At 40.3% G+C, this 24,091-nt stretch overlaps 3 protein-coding genes across 3 annotated transcripts in view; 2 read left to right on the top strand and 1 right to left on the bottom strand.

The window, feature by feature from the left end:
• LOC116818948 (uncharacterized) overlaps window positions 1–24,091 on the bottom strand; it is a 791,372-nt gene that overhangs the window by 580,624 nt on the left and 186,657 nt on the right.
• Window positions 1–24,091, top strand: part of LOC116818951 (uncharacterized) — a 923,585-nt gene that overhangs the window by 778,259 nt on the left and 121,235 nt on the right.
• Window positions 1,430–23,724, top strand: LOC116831088 (butyrophilin subfamily 3 member A1-like). Its single transcript, XM_032790851.2, has 12 exons — window positions 1,430–1,564; window positions 2,794–3,144; window positions 4,158–4,442; window positions 6,017–6,115; window positions 6,467–6,493; window positions 7,893–7,919; window positions 13,566–13,592; window positions 14,119–14,145; window positions 16,691–16,717; window positions 18,952–18,972; window positions 19,173–19,199; window positions 23,075–23,724. The coding sequence occupies exons 1-12, from the start codon at window positions 1,447–1,449 to the stop codon at window positions 23,638–23,640; spliced, it is 1,602 nt and encodes a 533-aa protein (XP_032646742.1). The 5' UTR covers window positions 1,430–1,446; the 3' UTR covers window positions 23,641–23,724.

The following is a 24,091-nucleotide window of genomic DNA, read 5'->3' as shown; positions in this document are numbered from 1 at the left end:
AACCCAAGACCCAAATCCCTTGGGTCTTAAAACAAAGAGGAATAAACCATTCTCCCTCCTTCCCCCTCCCAAACTGTCCCCTCCCTGGGATACTCTGAGAGATCACTGTGATTCAAACTCCTTGAATCTTAAAACAGAGAGGAATTCACCTTCCCCTCCCTCCTCCTTTCCCGCCACCTATCCCTGGTGAGTTTGGACTCAATCCCCTTGTCTTACACAAGGAAAAAATCAATCAGATTCTTAAAAAAGAAAGCTTTTAATTAAAGAAAAAAAAGTAAAAAATTATCTCTGTAAAATCAAGATGGAAAATGTTTACAGGGTCTCAGCTTTATGTAGACCAGAGGGACTCCCTCCCTCCTAGCCTAGGTATAAGTTACAGCAAACAGAGGTAAAATATCCTTCCAGCAAAATACACATTTGCAAATCAAGAAAACAAATATAAAGACTAATTCATCTTCAATCTAGTACTTACTATTTAGAACATGAGAGACTGTTTTAGAAAGATTGGAGAAACTGGTTGCACGTCTGGCTCCTCTTAATCCCAAGAGAGAACAAAAAACAACCCAAAAAGCACAAACAAAGACTTCCTTCCACCAAGATTTGAAAGTATCTTGTCCCCCGATTGGTCCTCTGGTCAGGTGTCAGACAGGTTCACTGAGCTTGTTAACCCTTTACAGGTAAAAGAGACATTAACTCTTAACTATCTGTTTATGACTGCATAAAGTCAGTGAAATAGGAGGGAGTGGGGCTCCAGATTTCTCTCAAGGGACCTATTAACAGATAGATAATTAGCAATACATCTTTTAGAGCCTGATCCAAAACCCTATTAAAAAAAGGCAGTGACTTCAATGAACTTTGGGTCAGGCCTTCTATGAGGAATTGTAATCCACTCTGTGTATGTATGTGTGGGTTACTGATCACTTCATAGGTGGTATAGAGATGTTACTTTTCTCAAGTTAAGTACCCATCTAGCTACCTCAAGCAGTAACAGTTTATGATTTCAGTTCCGTAAATCTCCACTTCAGTCCCCAGTGTCAGTCAAGATGGCAGTTGTCCCACAAACATCTTTTAGTGCTAAGAACTTACATACAGATTTTTAATTAAAAAAAAATGTATCTGACAAAATCCCTTTTATAACCCCTTTTATAAACCCTGCGCATTTCCCAAGGGTCCTTCCTTCCTGTGGGAAAATTATCAGTAAAGATAATAAAAGTTCTGCACACCTTTGAAAGACTAAGTAGGGTCTGTAACGTGTATATTTCTTCAACATAGCTCAGTGTACATTGGAACATTGGTTCCAATCCTGCTCAAATTAATAGTGGGATCAGGTCCTTTGTCTAAAAGTTTCTTTTTATTTTTCCTACTGTGTTGAGCTATTTCTACCCTCACTGCTGTCATTTTTTGTTCTGCAATTGAAGAGCCTGGAAGACTAAAAATTTCCCTTGGATGTTTCATCACTGTCCTATTGATGTCTTGAAAGCCTGCACAGCAATGGGGTCTGTATTTCACTGGGTGACAGCTGTTCACATACTGACTTTTCTTCAGATGATACATTTGATTACAGGTAAATAGGGTTCTGTGTTAAACATATGCAATGAAACAATTAATCATTAGCAGGGCCAATGGAAAACCATAGAGTACAAAAATGATGTATTCATATGTCATCCTTTACTGTGCGAGGTATAAGGTTTCATTAAAAAAAAACTGTCTAAATTTTTTATTTTCCATGTACATTCTCATATAACCAGTCCCCTCTGTCTTGTTCAACCTCATATGACCTGACTCAAATGCAAGCCAAACAATCACATTATGTATTATTCTAATTCAGCTTATCCATACAGACAAATGTATTCCCTTTGGGAGAGCAATTCATTTTTTTCAAGCACCGCTTAAGTCATACTCAGTCTCTCACTATAGAGTTAATGTGGGAATTATTTTGTTCGTTGGCCTACGATAATTTACTCGGCAGGTTCACATATCAATTTCCAGGGCTGTTCTTCAGGTTTCTTGCATAATCACTGAAATTCATTATCAAAATCTGAATGTCCCGTAGCAGATCATATGGGTCCACATCATTGAAGCCCCCTTTATGGAAGAGCCATGCAAAACATATTAAGATAGAATCCAGTGGGCACAGTTTTCGATATGCAAAGTGAGACATTACTGATGTTAGGTATTTCCAGTGAGAGCACCACTTGAAGTCAGTGCTACAAGTCACATGGTTAGTCAGTATGAGAAAGGATGGCAGAATATCACATCTGTGACTAAAATACCAAATGTGTGATCATATTTCAGACTGTTCAGATATAAATGTTTAATGGTGAGAGTAACTGATCAATTTTCCAAGGGCCGTAGTGAATTCTGTATCACTGTTATCTTCTAAATTAAGATTGGAGGTTTTTTTAAAAGATCTGCTGTAGGAATTATTTTAGGAAACTTCTTTGGCCTGTGTGATACAGGTCAAGCTGGATGATCACAATGGTCCTTTCTGGCCTTGGATTCTATGAACCTATGTATGTGCATAAGTGTGCCCATGCATGGTTGTGCAATTACCATCCCACCTGGTGGCTCTTCCCATGTAGGAGATTTTGGTGCTTTGGGTATTCATTATCAGTTCCATTTTTTCCTGTGTAAAAGTGCAGCTAGAGCAGGGTGAAATATTTCAGCCAAATAGTTTATTCAATGAAAATTGCTGTTTCAGTTGACCCCAAACTATTTGCCAATAGTTTGCTATAGAATCAACAAGTGAGAGCATCGGCAATGGATACAACCTCTGTTTCTGTCTACACACAGGTCAGTTTAAAATCATCCCTCCTCAAAATCCTGTCATTGCTATCATTGGAGAAGGGGTTGTCCTGCCTTGCCAGCTGACAACTCAGAATAACCCTGAGACAATTACTGTCCAGTGGATACTTTCTAGACACTCAGAAAAAATAGATGTGAGCACCTATGATGGACCAAATAAAAAGGAGAGACAGGATGAGAGATACCAGGGAAGAACACAGTTCTTCCAAACTGAATTTCAAGCAGGAAATGTGTCTCTAAACCTGAAGGATGTCATTGTCTCTGACAAAGGGAAATACACCTGCAGTGTAACTTTGGAGACCTGGTATGATGAGGTGGTGGTTGAACTGGATGTGACAGGTGAGTGAAATGGCTCGCTCTCTCTCTTCACTCTAAGGCAATACAGTATATAATGTGGCAAAATGGCTGATGTTGGTATGGTGAGTCCTGTGCTTTTCTTGGTGGGGGCTAGGATGCCATCCCTTGCCCCCTGCTCTTGGGGCACCAAGGACCCCGCTAGTGGCCCGGGAAAATGGTAAAGGAGGGAAGTGAGGAAGGGGTCTGGGTTTGCTCCTCACTCTGAGCCCCAGCCCTCTCAACTCTGCGGGTTTCTTACCCTCTTCCCCCTTGGGTAGGGTTACCCTCAGTCCTTAGATGGTGGTAGAGGGAGTCTCCCTGCTCTGCTGGGGCAAGGTCTCCATTCCTCCGGACACATCTAGATCATACCATGGTGCAGTCCACTTAGCTCCCAGATATTGTGTTCACGGCATACAAACACAGAAGTTAGACAAAAGCCATAAAATGCTCTTTCTGGGAGATTGCAATGTAACATTACCTAATTTCTTAGAATCCAAAACCCTAACACACAATAACCAAAAAACAGAGAGAGACAAAGCAGGCTGCTCCTCATACCAGCATGTCCCAACTCACCCCACATTACTCTAGGCTTCCTCTTTGCAGACTGACTGTTGCTAAACCCAGATTCACAGTTCTCTGCAGAGCGCAGCACATGGGACCCGGAAAAAATCCCTGAAATTTAAAGTGACAGCTTACAATTTGAACTGAGTTTTCACCACATCTGCACACCAATATATCTGGATAAATAGAAGTGTGTCCACAGAGGCTTTCAGGTCTTTGAGAGATTCTGAACTGCTATAGGCAAAGAGAAACAGCTCCAATGTATAGGTTTCTTCAGATACGTCACTATTTTAACTTAACATGGGAAGAGTTCTTGCCCTGTAATTTCATATGAAGGGGTGAAAAATTCTGTCAGAATTCTCAGGCAGCATGAGTACAAGGCAGTGGGAAATCCTCCAAACTCTGCGCTGTTTGGGGAGGAGAAGGTAATAACAACTTTTGTTCTTTCTTTGTAGCTAAAGGTGGTGAGTCTTCCATTTTCATGGAGAACTATGCAGACCAGGGGATTGGCCTCACTTGCAGGTCGGAGGGATGGTTCCCTGAGCCCCAGGTGCTCTGGTTAGACAGTAAAGGACAAAACCGACTAGAAAAGCCGACCACCATCAACACAAAGACAGCTGCTGGAATCTACAATATTGAAAGTGCCATTAACATAGACCCAGGCTCAGACAATGAAGTCTCCTGCAAAATAATCAACAACATACTAAAGACAGCAAGCGAGTCCAGAGTCCTAATTTCAGGTGAGTGCACTTTGGGATCATTGACTGTAAGGCTCAATAAAGAGGCTGCTTGGTTAATGAGATGGGTCCCATTTTTCTCTCTCCCTTTGTTGTAAGAAATAGATGCCCAGAGTTTGTCTGGTCTAGCAGATGGAGCACTGGGTTAGAATTTAGGAGTCCTGAGTGTTATTCCTAAATATGCTGCTGACCTGATGAAACCACTTTCCCCCTCTGTGCCTCAATTTGCCCAAAACTGTGGATAATAATACTGACCTCCTTTGTAAAATGTTTTGAGATCTACTGTTGAAATGCTCTATATAAGAGCTAGGAGTTATCTTCATGTAAATACTTGCCTGTCAGTTTCCAGCAAAAACCCATTTTGATTAGACTGAGTCAAAAAGTTTAAAAATCATAATTTGCACAAGTACATCAAGTGTTTTCTTTCTACACAACAATCCAGTGTTCTAATAGCTTTCATTGCATGTGAATATGTAACAAAGTTGCAAGGCATTTTCAATATTACTAAAAGATACAGAAAACTCTTTCATTCATTGCATCATTGAAAAAGAGAGTAAAGTTAAGATGGTGGGTATGACTTTTATTTTGGCCTCTCCTGATTCTTATGTGCTTAATTTTTCAACAATAATGTTGAGTTTAAGTTTTCATTATTATTTAATGGTTATTGGACAGATTCCACAGCCCTTACTCATAATCTGAAGTGCTCACCCAGGTGAGTTGTCCTGTTTATATCTGTTGAGTACAGGGATTCTGTACTGAGTTCAAGTCTTGCCACTGACTTGTTTTATGGCCTCATAGATGTTGCTTAACTTTTCTCACTTTCTCCACCTCAAAAGGGAGTTAATTATATTTATCCCACCTACTTCACATGGCTGTTGACAGGGTTAATTAATTTTAGTGCATAGAGAAATGGTTTATATCATTAACCTGAGCAACTATACCAAGGATACTACGTTTAGCTTCTCTGCCTCCCTTTCTCAGTAGAGGATCTTTCTGCCTTTCTTTTTATTTTATACTATTTCTGGTGGGAATGCAATGGCAAAGAGATGCATCTTGCATTTTCCCCAGTAAGCAGCAGGGCCTTTGCCCAGGAGGTAGCGTAGGTATGACTTTCACCATTTCATGGACTGATGGAGAGCAAGTTATAATTTAAATATGTGCACATTAAAACCTGTTATAAAATATGCATACAATTTCTGTATGAATACTAGTGCTGAAAGGGTATTTGAGGTAAATCCTGTGAACCTTACTCATGTGAGACATGCCAATGTCTGAGATGTTTCTATCTGCATAAGTAAGGTGAACTGGGTGTGGCTGAAGGTGTGACGTTTTCCAGAACACTTTGGAGGAGCCTACAGCTCTGTTCTCCATGATATCCTTCCTTGAAGATTTGCAGAATCTTTTGATCTAAATTCATCTAGACTCTTTTCTGCCAGAAAGAAAGTGCAGTCTTTAAATTCAAGTGAAATCTGAGTTCACCAGGTTCTCAGATAGACTCCATTTGGTTGGCCTTATAATTTTCATGATGTTTTTTAAGAATTATTGAAATGTAACTGACATTGTCACATATTTTTCAGATGTTTTCTTCCCAACCACCTCCCCTTGGATGGCTGCTTTCCTGGTCATTTTATTTCTTAGCATGGCCCTTATTGCTGCTGTAGGGTATAAACTGAAAAGTAAGTATTTCTTTGTATGTTTTTTTCAATAAATATGTGAAAATATTTAACAGGTTATATGGAATTCTTTAACTATACTAAAACCAAACAAAACCTGAAATGAGTTTTCTAGGGGCAGATTCAGAAAATTAAAGATAAGGGTCTGTACATTTAATTCCTTATCTGATAAGTCCCTTGTTCTGAAAGACAGTTTTCAGATTCCTCACATATAAATATATTCAAGGCCAGAATAGACACCGATGGATGGATCAGGATTACAGATGGTTCATGACAATGACTGTTTCAATCAAAGCTATTGTAGGATGCTATGAAAAGTGTCTCATTTTCAAAAAGCATTTTAATTTTTTTCAGAGAATAATGACACAACATCTCGAGCAGGTAAGTGACTAGGCAGGTGAATGCAAATTAATATGAACATATTTTATATCTTGATTTTGACACAGTCCCGGGGAGTCTGTGGAATCCCCATCGCTGGAGAGTTTTTAGAACAGATTTGACTAGGTTTACTTGGTCTTGCTTCAGCACAGAGGGTGGGACTGGATGACTTCTCAAGGTCCCTTTTAGCTCCCTGTACATTTTTCTGATTTTAGAGCAAAAGTTTAATGTAGCAGTTGCTGTTCTGATCTGAGAAGCTGTTTATAAATTACAGGAGGTGGGTGGGTTTGTTCTAATTGTGGTCAACAGCTGTGTGCTTTTAACGTTTGCAATATGCATCCAATGATTTCATAGAAGTTGGGGTTTATATTCAGGAATCAAGCAACAGCGACTATTGCCATTAGTAGCTCATTAGGGAAGTCTGTTTCCTTCTGTTATAAACAGATCTTGTTATTAAAATAGATCACATTCAGGCTAGCCTTCTGCCATTCATTCTTATGTAGACATTGTTCCAGAATCATTAACAGTTGTAGAAAAGGGTTGCTCATGTACATGAAGAAATCACTTATATCCTCCAATATAGACTGGGTAAAGTATAAAATTCAAGGCCTTTTATAACATAGGCACTGGAAACAGAAGTGATTGCCTCCTGCGGGTTGTCTGCCTGGGAATTATGTTTGGCCACAGTGGATTTGCTCTTGGTCCACAAGATTTATTCAGGACTAGGGCAAGACCTGGACTTATTTGAAAAGCTGGGTGAGCATCTAGCTCCTCTGATCACTCATTTCCCTCGTGGGCATTCATGAGGTATCCTAGAAATGTCAGCATCCCATAATATTTCTCTGGTAAAAAAAAATTCTTCCTCAATTAAAGTTTCACTTTAGTCTTCTTCAGCAGATTGTAGGTCTCATGATTGGTCCCATTTATTTCACTTCACCGACACTTAATTGTTTTGGATTCCTTTCTTTATTTTTCAGCTCTCCCAGAACTTCACTCTCATGTCTCTCTTTTCCCACCCCAATCATTGTACCAGTTGGTATGTGATCTTTTGTCTGGCTCACTCAGAAGCTGTCCTGTAAAGTCAGAGGATGCAGGTTGGGGGCATGTGCTGAGGCAAGGGGCCTCTGTAAGCATCCTGACATTTTCACAGCTGATGGGCCATCCATTGCTTTATGTCTTCAGGTTCTCTGCATAATCAGTGAACTGGAAGAAACTATCTTCCAATATCGTGAATGAGGAGATGATCTTCATGTGAAACAATCTGTTCCTGTCTCCTAAAGCAGGTTTTTCCTAAGTGGAGAGAATCTGGTCCTGTATTTTAAAGCTGTTTTGTGGTTGAAATAAGGCTTTGGGAAACTTATAAGAGTAATTCACATTTCAATGTGATTCCATGTATTTGCAGTAACTGAGAAGAAAACAATGGAAGAAGGTAAATATATTTTTGATGTGATATAAGGTATTAGGAGTATTTCCATGAGTCAGATTCATGGAGACAGTATTACATAGCATGTTCAAATTTTCCAAGACATTAACCACAGAGGTAGCAGTCCTTACCTAGGTAAAGGAATCATGGAGTTACTCAAAAAAGTTATGCTGATAGTTCAGTGGTTTGAGCATTAGCTTACTGAGTTCAATCCTTGAGGGGGGCACTTAGGGATCTGGGGCAAAAATCAGTACTTGGTCCTGTTAGTGAAGGCAAGGGGCTGGACTCAATGACTTTTTTATTATCATTTTTTAGCAGGGAGGGATAGCTCAGTGGCTTGAGCATTGGCCTGCTAAACCCAGGATTTTGAGTTCAGTCCTTGAGGAGGCTATTTAGGGAACTAGGGGTAAAAATCTCTCTGGGGATTGGTCCTGCCTTGAGCAGGGGGTTGGACTAGATGACCTCCTGAGGTCCCTTCTAATCCTGATATTCTATGAGGACTGAATCTATCTGTTACTAAGGGATTACACCAGGATTATTCACCACTAAAGACTTACTTATGCCCTCAAAATAAGGCTTACATGAGATTTAGGCTATGTACACACTACAGTTTAGGTTGGTAAGTTATCACAGAATCATTGAATCAAAGAAGATTAGGGTTGGAAGAGAACTCAGGAGGTCATCCTGTCCAACCCCCTGCTCAAAGCAGGACCAACCCCAACTAAATCAACAAGTTGTGTCACTCAGAGGTTTGAATAAACTCCTAAGTATACCTAAATAACTTAAGTTACACTGACCTAAGTGCCAGTGTGGACAGCACTATGTCAGTGGGAGAATGTCTCCTGCTGATAAAATTATAGCTTATAGTTATAATCCACTACAAAAAATAAGAAAGGAACCAAGAGTAAATCACTCAAAGTATAATTTAAACTAAGTACAATTTATGTAATGACTGAATAACTAACTGTATATGATAGATTAAACAAGACTAATCTTTAGACTATCGTATAACACCAGAAAATCTTCATACATAAGTACAATCTGAGCATGAAATTTTATTATGTAATTTACTTTAAAAAAGCATTAATAGATTTTGATTCATGAATGATGGGGATCTGTTTGATACTGGTTAGCTATATAGTTTCATTAACATAAGAACCGCCGTACCGGGTCAGACCAAAGGTCCATCTAGCCCAGTCCATCTACCAACAGTGGCCAATCCCAAGTGTCCCAGAGGGAGTGAACCTAACAGGCAATGATCAAGTGATCTCTCTCCTGCCATCCATTTCCATCCTCTGACAAACAGAGGCTAGGGACACCATTCTTTACCCATCCTGGCTAATAGCCATTTATGGACTTAACCCACCATGAATTTATCCAGTTCTCTTTTAAACGCTGTTATAGTCCTAGCCTTCACAGCCTTCTCAGGTAAAGAATTCCACAAGTTGACTGTGTGCTGCATGAAGAAGAACTTCCTTTTATTTGTTTGTTAAACCTGCTCCTATTAATTTCATTGTGACCCCGTAGTCTTTGTTTATGGGCATAAGTAAATACTTTTCCTTATCCACTTTCTTACAGACTCATGATTTTATATACCTGTATCATATCCCCCCTTAGTCTCCTCTTTTCCAAGCTGTGAAGAGTCGCTAGCCCTCTTAATCTTTCCTCATATTGGACCCTCTCCAAACCCCTAATCATTTTAGGTGCCCTTTTCTGAACCTTTTCTAGTGCTAGAATATCTTTTTTGAGGTGAGGAGACCACATCTGTACACAGTATTCGAGTGTGGGCATACTGTGGATTTGTATAAGGCGAATAATATATTCTCAGTCTTATTTCTCTCTCCCCTTTTTAATGATTCCTAACGGCCTGTTTGCTTTTTTTTGACGCTCAGCACGCTCCGTGGACATCTTCAGAGAACTGTCACGATGACTCCAAGATGTTTTTCCTGATTAGTTGTAGCTAATTAGCCCCATCATATTGTATCTACAGTTGGGTTATTTTTTCCAATGGTGCGATTACTTTACATTTATCAACATTAAATTTCATTTGCATTTGTTGCCCAATCACTTAGTTTTGTGAGATCTTTTTGAAGTTCTTCACAATCTGGCTGGTCTTACTATCTTGAGTTAGTTAGTATCATCTGAAAAGCTTTGCCACCTCACTGTGTACCTTTCTCCAGATCATTATGAATAAATTGTAAAGATTGGCCCTTGGGAACACCACTAGTTACCCCTCTCCATTCTGAGATTTACCATTAATTCCTACCCTTTGTCCCGTCTTTTAACCGTTCTCAGTCCATGAAAGACTTCCTATTATCCCATGACAGCTTAACTTACGTAAGAGCCTTTGGTGAGGACGTGTCGAAAGGCTTTCTGGAAAATTGAAAAATGAAATTCGTAAACTAATGAGTACACTATGTCCACTGATGCCTGTCCACATGTTGTTGATCCTTCAAAGAACTCTAATAGATTAGTAAGACACAATTTTCCTCTACAGAAACCATGTTGACTATTGCCTCACAGTTTATTTTTCTATGTGCTGACAATTTATTTTTTTTTAACTACTGTTTCGACTAATTTGCCCGGTACCAAAACATTAGACTATCGTGTCTGTAATTGCCGGGATCACCTCTAGAGCCCTTTTAAATATTGATGTTATATTAGCTAACTTCCAGTCATTGGGTACTGAGCCAATTTAAAGGACAGGTCACAAACTTAGTTAATAGTTCCGCAACTTCACATTTGAGTTCTTTCATAACTCTTGGGTGAATGCTCTGGTCCGCGTGACTTGTTAATGTTGAGTTTATCAATTAATTACAATCATCCTTAGTGACACTTCAATCTGTGACAGTTCCTCAATTTGTCACCTACAAAATCCAGCTCAGGTTTGGGAATCTCGCTAAAATCCTCAGCCTGAATGACTGAAGCAAAAGAATCATTTAGTTTCTTTGGCTTTTCTATTTACACTCTGCACTTAAGTTGGCAGTGTTTATGCTCCTTCCTATTCGCCTGACTAGATTTGACTTCCACGTTTTTTAAATTAAGTCTCTTTATCTCTCACTACTTCTTGTTTACATGGTTGTTAAGCCACGGGTGCTCTTTTTTAGTTCTTTATTGTGTTTCTTAATTTGGGGTAAATATTGAATTGGGCCTCTCTGCTATGGTGTTTTTAAAAAGAGCGCCATGCAGCTTGCAAGGATTTCACTTTAGTACACTGTACCTTTTAACTTTTGTTTAACTAATTCCTCATTTTTGTATAGTTCCCCTTTTGAAATTAAATGCCACTGTTTTGGGCTGTTGAGATGTTCTTCTCCCACCACAGGGATGTTGAATGGTATTGTGTTATGGTCACTATTTCCAAGTGGTCCTGCTATAGTTACCTCTTGGACAAGTCCTGCATCCACTCAGGATTAAGTCGTAGGTTGCCTTCTCCTTTGTGGGTTCCGTACCAGCTGCTCCATGAAGCAATCATTTAAAGTATCAAGAAATTTTATCTGCATTTCGTCCTGAAGTGATATGTTCCCAGTCAATATGGGGATAATTGAAATCCCCACTATTATTGGGTTCTTAAATTTGATAGCTTCTCTATTTCTCTTAGCAGTTTCATAAATCACTATTACTGTCCTAATCAGGTGGTTGATATAGATCCTAATGTTATATTTTTATTAGAACATGACATTTCTATCCCATAGAGATTTCTATGGAACGTGGATTCGCTTAAGATTTTACTTCATTTGAATCTACATTTTCTTCACATATAGTGCCACTCCTCCCACTGCAAACACCGTTCTGTTCTTTCGATATATTTTGTACCACGGAATGATTGTGTCCATTGATTGCTCTCAGTCCACCAGGTTCTGTGATGCCTATATATCAATATTCTACTTTATCACAAGGCACTCTAGTTACCCATCTTATTATTTGACTTCTAACATTTGTGTACAAGCACTTTAAAACTGTCCCTGTTTATTTGCTGCCCTTTTCTGATGGTGCCAGATTCTTTTTTATGTGACTGTTTATCATCTGATCCGGCCCTTACATTATCCTCTTCTGTCCTCTGCTCCTGACTATAACCTGGAGATCCTCTGTCATCAGACTCTCCCCTAGAGAAGTCTGTATCCGATCCACATGCTCCTCTGCAGTAGTCGGCTTTTCCATCCCTAAGTGTTAAAAATGCTCTACAACCTTTTTAATGTTTATGCCAGCAGTTCTGGTCCACCTTAGTTTAGGTGGAGCCCATTTCTCTGTATTAGGACTGCCCCATCCACAAAGTTCCCCAGTTCCTAATGAATTTAACACCCTCCTCTTTACACCATCGTCTCATCCACCACATTGAGACTCTAAGCTGCGCCTGCCTATGCCCTGCGTGGAACTGGGGCTTTCTGAGATGCCACATAGAGGTCCTGGAATTTCGGTCTTCTTCCTAGGAGCCTACATATTGCTTGCCAGGACGTCTCTCCTACCGCTTCCCCTATGTCATTTGCGATACCTACAGTGTACCACGACCACTGGCTCCTCCCCAGCACTCACTAGTCTGTCAGATGCTCGAGAGATCCGCAGCCGTCGCACCAGGAGGCAAGAGGTCACCATACGGTTTCCTGTCATCCCAAACCCAGCTATCTACGTTTCTAATGATCAAATCTCCCATTACTAACACCTGCCTTTTCCTAGCAACTGGAGTTCCCTCCCCCAGAGAGGTAACCTCAGTGCGAGAAGCAACCCCAGCATCATCTGGAAGGAGGGTCCCAAATATGGGAAAGTTTCCCTCTGCTCCCATTGACTGCTCTGCTTCCCTGGGCCTTTCTTCCTCCTCAACAGCGCAGGGGTTGTCTGACCGGAGGCGGGACAATTCTACAGTGACCCGGAAAGCCTCACCAACATACCTCTCTGCCTCTCTTAGCTCCTCTAGTTCTGCCACCCTGGCCTCCAACGTCCGTACGTGGTCTCTGAGGGCCAGGAGCTCCTTGCACCAACTACACACATACGCCACCCGCCCACAGGGCAGGTAATCATACATGCTACATTCAGTGCAATAAACTGGATATACATAGGCAGATTACATTAATATATTATGTTGGATGAGGTAAACTGTTTGTCCAAGGCAGTACTCCTCTATCAATCAAATATATTCTAATGTCTAAGGCTGTATGTGAGCAATATATCAAAATCACGGGAATACTGCATTTTTCAACAAGGTCTAAAGTTTGGCCTGCTCAAAAATTTGAGGGAGGGGGGTCACTATTTTTTCTTCCAGAAAGTGTTTATGTTATATGGAAAACCTACAATATTCATTCAAACACTGCACATTTCTAAAACAAAAACTTTTGGTTTTTGCATGAACATTTTAAACTTTGACTTTTTAACAAACAAGGCCCATTTTCAGTTATACTTAAAAATGTAGTGAACTATATACTATTCAAATAAAGTAAAAAACATTGTGATATGTTCATGGATTAAATCGTGAGTTTACACTCGATTTGCTCCAGTGTAACTGATAGCAGAATTTAATCCATACAGTATGAATGATTGTATTTTAAAATAAATTATAGATATAGGTGTAAAGTGTAATGGATATTTCATACATGCCATAAAATATATGAAACAACATTTGCTTTCTATCTTACAACGATATTTAAATATCATTTCTTTCAGAAAAAGGACATCTGCTCTCCACACTAGGTGAGAATGCAAATGCTCTTATGGTTCGTCATTTCTCTTATGTGTGTTCATGTGCACGTATAGAAGAAAGGCCGCCATCCCCAAATATCTTTGTCTGGTTAACAGGCCCAGTCAAGTTCTTATATGAGTTTAGATTTTCAATATTAAATATGAATAACTGAATTCAGCTCATTTCCAAGTGAAATGCTCTTTCTTGGATGTGTGTAGAGACATTTAGATGTTTTTAAAATTTTATGGGTTATTTATTATTTTAGAAATTGTTTTCATATCCATTTTGCAAATACTTGAATCTGGTTTAACAATGGAATAACATGGAATAAAGTGTAACAGCCCACCTCACAACTTTTCACCCAGGACCCCAGGAATTATTTGGGGGCAGTTTTCTGGCCTATGTTATAAAAGAGGTCAGGCTAGGTTATCACAACGGCCCCTCTACCCTTGAAATCCATGAACTCTCTCAATTAAAGCTGATCACTACCCCAGTAACATGCATTTGTTCTTGTTTTTCATTCATTTACTCTTTTAGAGACAAACAAAAGGACAGATGCAATAGGTAAGTCTCATTTTATTAAAATACTCAGTGTAGACAGACAGAGCTTTGCCATAAATGAAAATAAGCTGCTTTATAAAAATGAACAGCAGCATATTATTTGAATGACTATTATATGTATTTTATTTTCAATCACTGTCAGAGATTATTAATAAATGGGGCTGAATGCTAGAAAAGGTGATCATACATAGCTGCCTACTTACTGACACCATAATCATTGCTCCCATACTAGGGACTGGATAGAGATCTCCACTGGTGGCTTTTATGCCTTTGACACTCTCCTATGCACTCTCTCCCCGTGGGACATCATTTGAGCACACAGCTTATACTAGTTCTTCTAAAACAAAGACTCATAGATCATCTTCTTCACCTCTTATCTCTTCCCTCCATTCAGTCACACATCTCACACTGCCTTTCAGATACCACTCCCAGGCTGTCTTGCCACTAGCAACTGCAAAATGAATTTATTTTCCTCAAAATCTCTGTTCTTTTCCTCCCTTCTCTATCGCCCTTGGAATGCAGCTTTGTCACTGTCATAAACAGATAAGAAAAGTTAATAGCACAGAAGTACTTTATATCTCTTTGACTATAAAGAGTTAACAAGTTCAGTAAGCCTGGCTGTCACCTGACCAGAGAACAATCAGAAGACAGGATACTTCAATCTTGAGGGAGGGAAGTTGTCTGTGTGTACTTTAGTTTTGGTTGTTGTTCACTTCTGGGGCTCAGAGTGACAGAGGTGCAACAGGTTTCTCTCCAATCTCCCTGATACAGGCTCTAATAAGTTCAAAATAGTGAGTACTAATAGACAAAGCAAGTTAGGCTTATGTTTGTTTTCTTTATTTGCAATGTGCATTTGGCTGGAAGGAGTTTAATTTTGGCATTTGGCTGGAAGGAATTTAATTGTGCATTGGCTGAAGGAGTCAAATTTGTATTGTTTGCTGAAAGATTTGTAATTTGTACTTGAATACTTAGGCGGTGAGGTATTCCCAGTGCCTATAGCTAAAAAACTCTTGTACCGTAATCATCTTAAATTTGCAAAGATAATTTACTTTTCTCTCTTTAATTAAAAGTTTCTTGGTTTCAAGAACCTGATTGTTTTTTGTATTCTGATCACCAGGGAGATTGGGGGGGGGTTGGGATGGTGGGAGAAAGGAGGGAAAAAGGGAGAGACAGGCTAATTGTCTCTCGGTGTGTCAGGAATCTCTCTTCTTTTGGGGGATCAGAATGTACCAGGCACTGGAATTCCTGGTTGGTGGCAGCGCTACAGGTTCTAAGCTGGTAATCAAGCTTAGAGAAATTCATGCTGGTACCCCATCTCTTGGACGCTAAGGTTCAGAGTGGGGAATTCTACCATGACAGTCATCATTTCCTTCTCCTGTCTCTCCGTTTTCCCATAGGTTGATGGAGTGGGGAGGATTTGACTATTTTGTGTTCTTCCACAATGATATTGGCTCATTCTACTCAATTTCCATCACCAAAAGTCTTCTCCAGCTTTCAGCTTGACCACCACAACGTCCACCTGTACAACCTGCTAGACCCTCACCACATCCCCTCCCACTTTCCATTGACTCAAATTCTGCTTGACTAGTCACCTAATTTCTCCCCTGATCTAAGTCCACCCTTCTCTTAATATTCTTTCACTGGCTTTCTCTTGCAATCTACAACAAAGATGAGATTGTTGTCCTAAAATTCATCTCCTGTCTGATTTCTCCAAAATAATTTCTGTTCTCTCCTCCAGCACCTTATTTGCTTCACCTGCAACTGCAACTTTCATTCCATTTTTCATCCATGATTTCTTCCCATGCGTTCCCTGTACTTTAAACCTCACAGATCAATGATAATACAAAGTCCCTCCACACTATAACTGCAAGTCTCTTATTAAAACACATTTCACTTTTAATGCCTGTAAACCTGAGCTCCACAAAGTAGAGCTGCTTGAAAAAATGGAAACAATTTTCACAAACATTTTTTTCCGATGTTCCCCTTTATAATTTCTTCATAGTTCTGAAATAAACAAAAAAAAAGAACCTGATCTGCTCCATCATATAATGAGATAAAAGAAATGTTAAACAAACATACATACATTTAAAGATTAATTGTGGAACTAACTAAGAGGAAGCTGCTAAACATCTTTGTCAGTCACTCTTATTGCATAGCATCCTTCATCTCTACAGGAAATTGTCAGTGTACATTACATTCTCTTAGTGGCAGTGGCCTCGTTGACTTAAATGTCTTAAAGCATGTAGCATGGTGTTGGCACCCTACAAATAATAAAAATAATGACAAAGATCACTCAAAGGCTTTTCAAGTGTTTTGCACTCTATTGTTTGAAATAAATGCCACGCAGGCTACGTCATAAAAACAGATAGCTATTAAATATTGAGTGAGAATTTACCAGGATCCCTGCTATGGATGGGTAATAGCAAAATTCTCTATGAATAGTTTTCACAACATTTTCCATGGATCACTATCTCTTTGCTCACTCTCTCAGTTCTTATTCTCTCTCTCTCTGCTGTTCATTGCACTAATTTTAATGACTATTTTGCAGCAATTCAAGACATACAAGAAAATATTGGTAAGAAAACTTGTCTATTTTGTTACTTATCTTAGAATAAGAGGAGAATGTTCTGGTGAGTCTGTCTAGGGCATCTTGAAGGTGAAGCCCAGTAAATGTGGTCAAATACCAGCCTGTGAGACTCTGCTTCTACTTCAGGAACATAAGATCTGCCATACTCGGTCATAGCAAAGGTCCATCTAGCCAGCTATCCTGTCTCCTACAGTGGCCAGTACCAGAGCTTCAGGGGAAGTGTACAGAGCAGCCAATTCTGAGGAGACCGATCCTAAGCTTCCCCATCTGTCTTCTGGCTATCAGAGATTTAGGGTCACCTCCAGCAAGAGGTTGCATCCCCAAACATCTTGGCTAATACCCGTTGATAAACCTGTCCTCCATAAATATATCTAGTCCTTTTTTGAACCCGTTTATTAAATTGGCCATTACAACATACCAGGTTGACTGGGTGTTGGGTGAAAACAGTACTTCCTCTTGTTGTATTGAACCTGCCTGTTAATTTCATGGTGTGACCCCTTCTTTTTTCTTTTTTGCAAAACAAGTGGCCCATTATCCCCACTCTTTTGGGACTGAGAAACATTCGCCTTTGATCATGAGTCTATCTTGCTTAATACATTGTAACAAAGCACCTAGCCAAACTCCACTGTGGTAGGAGCCGTACAATATGTATTTGATGAATTACAGTAGCAGCTATCAGAGGAGAAGCCATGTTAGTCTGGATCTATAAAAGCAGCAAAGTGCCCCGTGGCACCTTATAGACTAACAGATGTATTGGAGCATGAGCTTTTGTGGGTGAATATCCACTTCGTAGAATCCCAGTCATGGCACTTGCTAGATGGTGTGTATTATTTGTTAGGTGGTTTACAGTAGCATTTAGTATCCTCAGGCATAACCCAAGAACCCATAGTGTTTGGTGCTGTACATTATTTAGTAGGTGTTTTATGGTAGTGCCTATGAACCCCAGTCATGGAGCAGGACCCCATTGGTCTAGGTGCTGTACAAACACAGAACAAAAAGACATCTCATGCCTCAAGGGGATTACAATCTAAGTAAGACTATAGAGGTTACTATTCTACACATCATGGCCACTTAGACGTCCATGACAACAGCACAGATGGAACCCAGATCTCTCCTATTTCTATAACACAGGCACCTATTGCTTCAACTAAACAAACATCTTCAATAACTGTTAGATGTATAGGGCTTGTGAAATGTGGTTGAACAGTTCTGATTCCATCCAGCAGAAGGCGCTGGTGATACACACTTGCAAAATCATTAAAATGTTGTGGCCCTGTCTACCTGAGGATTATAGCCTAGATGCAAAGGGTAATAACATCTTTATACTTACACAGATTCATGTATGTAATGATAGGATGTGCACTAACCACAGTGCTGAGATTATCGATATTAATGCTTGTGAGGTTTTGGGTTTTTTTAAGAAATTATCTTTGTTTTAAAACCACAGCAGTCATTGGAACTGCAACAGGGATGAATTTGGCTCGTTTAGTTTTTGCAACACTGCTATTAGGGAGACAACAATCATATGAGCTAACATATTCTACACTGTACATCACTATTACATGAAAATTATGATAGCCAATAACACTGGTAAATTATGATGTTTAAGATAAGAACTAAAAAGATTTATTTCTGGTGCTTGATTGTATGATACAGGTACAATAATTTATGTAAGATTTATGAGGCTACAACTACAAAAACAGACCCCGGTAGTCTCTTTTGGCAAGAGGCACTTTGAATAGCTGAGTTAATTGAATATAAAGATGTTGGGTAATACAACTGAATATAATTGAATATAAAGATGTTGGGGAAGTATTTTATATAATGGAATGAACCAACATTGCTCTCTGCTTTGTGTCTTTGATAGTCATGGCACAGAGATTGTACCATATCATTGTCAATAACATTTATGCCTAGGATTTTCAAGGGAGCTTAAGGAAAATAGGTGCCCAGCTCTCATAAATCTCAGCTTCAGTCGCCATGCTATTGCCACTCTTCCAGTAAAGAAGCTCTAAACCTAAAAGCTCAGTTCTTTCTTAGGTGAGTCATCTCATTAACTGTATTGGGACTCTTAGCATGGTTAAAGAACTACTAGCACACAAAAAATTGCCTGACTGAGCCCCATTGTCTAAGCATTGTTTGTACAGAGTTCTCAGAATTTTAAAAACAGTATCAGAAAAGAACTAGTTTCAGTCAGTGACTGAAGTTTCCTTTCATTTCAGATCGACTCTCAGGAGAGCTAGGTAAGTTGATTGGTTTTCAATCATCCGCTTATTCTTTAAATGAAAATTATAATTATTGCTCGCATATTAACTAGATTAAAACAGCATGGAGATGAGTGTGCTATAATCACATGGATAGGCAGACAGAAGATATTTTAAACTCCATTGTATTTCACTGTGCCATAAATTGTCACAGCAGTAATTGCTTTTTCCCTCTGTAGAATTCAGAAGAGCTCAGAGCTATGCAGGTAAGTTCCTGTGCATACAGTAAACCTGTTATCGGTAAATTATGAGATTTTCTTTGACAAATTAATATTTGAATTAAAAATCATTCCTTGGGCGTTGACTAGATATATTTACAGATGATATAAACATCTGAGTCCATCGGTACCTTAAATTGTATTGTACTGACCTGTTTCCCAACAGCAGTAATTATGTTAAGCATTAACGATGAGCTCAGTGCTGTAGAAGCATATAAAAGGTCTGGTCCCTGTCAAGAACAGTTTACAGTTGAAGGCCTCAGTCCAGCACAGTGTCTAAACTCCAGCATGACTCTAAACATGAATAGCCCTGTTGTCAGTTGTTGGCTATGTGTGTGTTCTTTCTGTGTGGGCTATGTCTGTGTTCTCCCTGTGTCCTATGTCGTCTCTGCGCAGATTGCTGACACAGCAGACCTCAATTGAATTGCTCAAAAGGACCACAGACTTGGTCAGTAGTGAAGACTCTTGGCCAGGTTGATTGTCAATGAAGTATGGTAATAGCACCTGGCAGACTCTATGGGGATATTAAGACATGCATGCCCGTTACAATGAACTAGGATCAGTGAGTGGCAGGACTCTCCGCTCCCCCCTAGTCTGGACAGACACCCCCTCTGTGACCCCCCTTTTATACACTGATACAAACACATTACGTATTGCCCCTCTGACATGATTACTTACCACCCTTTACCTATTGGTTCGCTCAAAACATCTCTATCCATCACACTGTCATCCTGACCTTATCCTTAGGAGGGGTCAGTGTGTCCCGGTACTATCTTTGGGGAGTGTATTTACACTGTAACTTGTACTGGGGTGTTCTGATACTACCCATCTGGAGTGTGTTTACATGAATACTTTGTGTCTAGGGTGTTTGTATTTTTGCAATGCCAGCCTTGTTCTTGCCAAGTTCATGTATTGGATAGTGAACTTTCAAGCAGGCATCTACTTTGTAACAGGGTGTGGCTTTTGCTCATAACCTGACTTTTGCTAACTTTCATTTATAGCAGCAGGGTGTCATAAGTAGATAGGTAAGGGTTAATTTTCTTTTACCTGTAAAGGGTGAACAAAGGGGGAACTAAACACCTGACCAGAGGACCAATCAGAGACCTGGATTTTTTTTTAAGAGTCTGGGAGGGAACTGGAAACTCGGGGGCTTTTTGTTTCCTCGGCGTAGTACAAGCTTTCTTCTACTTTCCACTTCTTTCCAAATAATGCTACTAAAAAGGTGTAAGTAAAAGGACAGTATTGGGCTTGATTTGAATGTGCTCATGGTGTTGAATTTGGCGCTGGACTGGTTTAATATTGGCTCTATCTATGTAATCAAACCTGTTTATTCCTATTTTCCATATAGCCATATCCTGTATTGGAGTTTTCTTTAATGGCAGATTATGTTCTGTATTTTTTCTTTTATATAAAGTTTCTTCTATTCTTTTTAAAACTGGTTGGGGAGTTCAGTTTCCTAGTGAGTAGCGAGGGCTAGAAGGGGGGGGGAGGGGAAAGCCAAGTCTGTGTTTACTTCCTATTGTCCCAGGGCGGAAAAAGGCTACGGGGAAAGTGGGTTGAATCTCTTGTGTGAGCTGAATAAAAGTTGGAATGGCGTAGCCTCGGGGAATAGATTGCCTTTTGGGTTGTAATTCAGAAGGGGAAAGGAAGCCATCGGGCCACCGGCTAAACCCAGAAGGGGAGGGAGCCCTGGGGATTAAATAGAGGGAGACCCCAGGGGCCCTCTGGGTCTGGGAGGGGTCCCAAGGGAAGGTTTGGGGGACCCAAAGGGGGGCGAACCCACTGGAAAACTCGGCTGGTGGGAAGCGATTCAGATCAACGGGGTATAACCGCTTGGGAGGTTCACAGTAAGCACCCAGATTTTGTACGCACAGGTCCAGATCTGGGACAGACGCTTACCACACAGGGCCTGACTTTACTTCAGGCCTTAGGCCTCATACCAGGCCTTTTATTCAAGGCCTTTTGTCTCAGGTTCTCTCTTTCTACTACAAGCCCCATTATTGGTGCCTAATAAACAGAGAAAAATATTCACACACTGCATATTATGGATAAAACCTAAATGGTATTTATGTCTTATAATATGATTTTGTGTGTATGTGTGTTTCTGCAACAGCATTTTGCTGTTGTGGGTTAATATTAGTGGTGTTTTACCTAAGGAGAAATGACAGTGTAGAGAGGATGCGTGCCTTGCATACTAAGAGAAGAGGGGTCACCAGGAATAAGAGGAAGCATGGGAAAAGGCATAAAGCTGAGGGGGAGAAGAATAAACAGGGAAAGTTGGGGTGAGAATCTGGTGAAGTGGAAGAGGGAATAGTGAAAGATGAAGATGGAGAGGCAGGTTCCCTGTGCAGAGCCTTGAAGATGTGAATGAAAATCATGATCCTGATGTGCAGGGTCAGAGGAAGACAATGGAGAGATTAAAGAAGGAGACTGACAGGTGAGGCAGTGAGACACAGAGCAGGTGAGGAGCCTGAATTAACCTCTTCTGGTTTAAATGAAAGTTGGGACATGAGGTGCAAGCTGGGGGAGTGAGAGAGGAGGAGGTTGTGGGAAATGTGGATTCATGAGATGACCAAGAACTGGAGAAGCATTTTAGTCATAGGGATAGGCAGGGAGAGGTGGATTGTTGAGATGTTGTGAAGAAAAAACAGACAAAGTTTGTCAGCAGGGAGACAAGGTGAAGATAACACAAAGGTTGTGAGTCTGTGCCCCAGGGTTAAGACAGAGCTGTCACCAGCAGTGGAGAAAAGCAGGAGAGTGAAGGTTTTGGGAAGAAGACCAAGTTCAGTATTAGCCATATGGCGTTTAAGCTGGCAGCAGAAGAGTGTGTCTTCTGTGAGCATTCCCAGAGCTCTCCAGGCAGAGCAGGGGACACGACTGCACCATCTTAGTGACTGTGCTGCTTGATGCTCCCTTTCATGCTGGGAGTCTGGGATGAACCATGTGTTTGGAAGATCAAGCCTGAAATAAGCCTCTTATTTAAAGATAAATAAAATAATTCCAGAATAGAGCTTACTCCAGGATTAATTCACCCTTTGAGTCCAGTTTTTAAAACACTTGTGGTTTTTAACATAACACTAGAATTTCATATCTTTCCGGTCAGTTGTGTTGGCCTTACGAAGTGCAGAGCATTGTATGATTCTTGCCTTTAGGTGTTTGTGTGTATGTGCACACATGTTATACAGCACATAGGATTTGGTCCTGCAAGGTACTGAGCACTCTGACCTGATCCAAGGAAGCACTTGCAGACAATTGAGCTACTCATGTTCTGATGCACTTTACTGGGCTACAGTGCTCAGCACATTTCAGTATCAGACCCCTAGTACTTTTCATAATGATTTTTCCATAGCAAGACATAGGAAGTATCTTGCTTCTCTTCACTAAAAGTATGGGAGTATCTGAATGGTACATCCAGCAGCCATCCAGCCACTGCAGGGCAGGATGGATCAGAGCGATGTGTTTGCAATATGCTCCTTATTGCTCCTTACTGCTATTCACAAAGGAGCAACTTGTATCTCACCTCCAGAAATTGCTTCCTCCTGGCCCAAAGCCAGCAGATGTCGCTCCCTTGGAGCAAAGACACAACAGCAGGGACTGTAGCCAGCTCCCCTCCTGCCTTATTCCAGGACTGGAGTGCAAGAACAGGAAGAGCTCCCCATGCCCTCTCGCTGCCCCAGGGCTGGACTTTGCCTGCAAAGTGTGTAAATTACTGTCATACAGTACCCGTTATGCTTATGTTTGTATGAATTTGTCATTTTAAAATTCATTTCTCCTCTGCTTTTTTCCCTGTCTCTTCTGTTTACACTGAGTGTGCCTGATTCACTCCTTACTAACCAGGAGATCATTCCGGTTTCTCTCCCCAGTTCCCATCACTCTGGATCCAGATTGCAAACATCCAGAACTCAAACTGTCTGAGGATCAGAAAAGAGTCTGGCAAGAACCTGCATCTCCTGAGCTGGATGCAGCCTCCGGGGTTCTGCTCGTGGTGGGGAAGGAGGGGTTTATGGCAGGGAGGCAGTACTGGGAGGTGGAGGTGAGGAAGAAATTAGACTGGGAGCTGGGGGTGCTTAGTCAGTCAGTGAGGGACAGAGTGAAAAGAGAGAAGGCAGAGAAACTCCCTGAGGAGGGATATTGGTCTTTGAAGAGATCCCAGGGAGATTTTTTTTTAAGCATAAAAAGTGATAAGATTGAAAAGAAGGATATGCCATATGAAGTGATTGGTGTATTTCTGGATCAGGAAAAGGGAAGAATTTCATTTTATGATGCAGAGATGATGTTCCTCATCACAACTGTCCCTGCAGAGTTTACTAATAACATTTCGTATTACCCATTCCTCAGTCCCAGGAACAACACAGGCAAGGAGAAACCACTAGCAATCCACCCCATCAGAGTCCCTATTCCTTTAAAGCCTCTGAGAAAGGAAAAATGAGATCTAGTTACTTTAGAGAAGTAAAATTCAAAACACAGGAGAGAAGGGAACGTAAACGTGTGAAAAACCAAAAACAATAAAATAAGCAAAATCGAAACTGATGATAAATTAAAACACATAAAACAGAAGAAAAGGGACAAAAACACTTGTCATATGTTTGTTGACTCAGAAGTCGAAATCAATAAATTCTGAAAGGAATGAGACTTGTCTTCATATAAAGATTTTTAAATTTCTGTTTCATTTTTTTAAAATAGGAAAATACTTTGATGACAATATCTTGGGGGTGCATGTTGAGATGGAGGGGAAATGAAAGTGTGATATTGCCAAGCAATGTAGCAATAGCTAGAAAAGACACCATTATGGATGGCTGCCCACAGAGAGGAGGATAAAATCTTGCAATTATTCAGTTGCTGGTTAGGAGTTATACAGGAATGGTTATGAAGAAAAATGA

This window comes from Chelonoidis abingdonii, chromosome 11 (genome assembly GCF_003597395.2).
Source record: "Chelonoidis abingdonii isolate Lonesome George chromosome 11, CheloAbing_2.0, whole genome shotgun sequence".
NCBI classification, from domain to species: domain Eukaryota; kingdom Metazoa; phylum Chordata; order Testudines; family Testudinidae; genus Chelonoidis; species Chelonoidis abingdonii.
The sequence above is the reverse complement of the archived record's forward strand: the minus strand, read 5'-3'. Positions and strand labels throughout refer to the sequence as shown.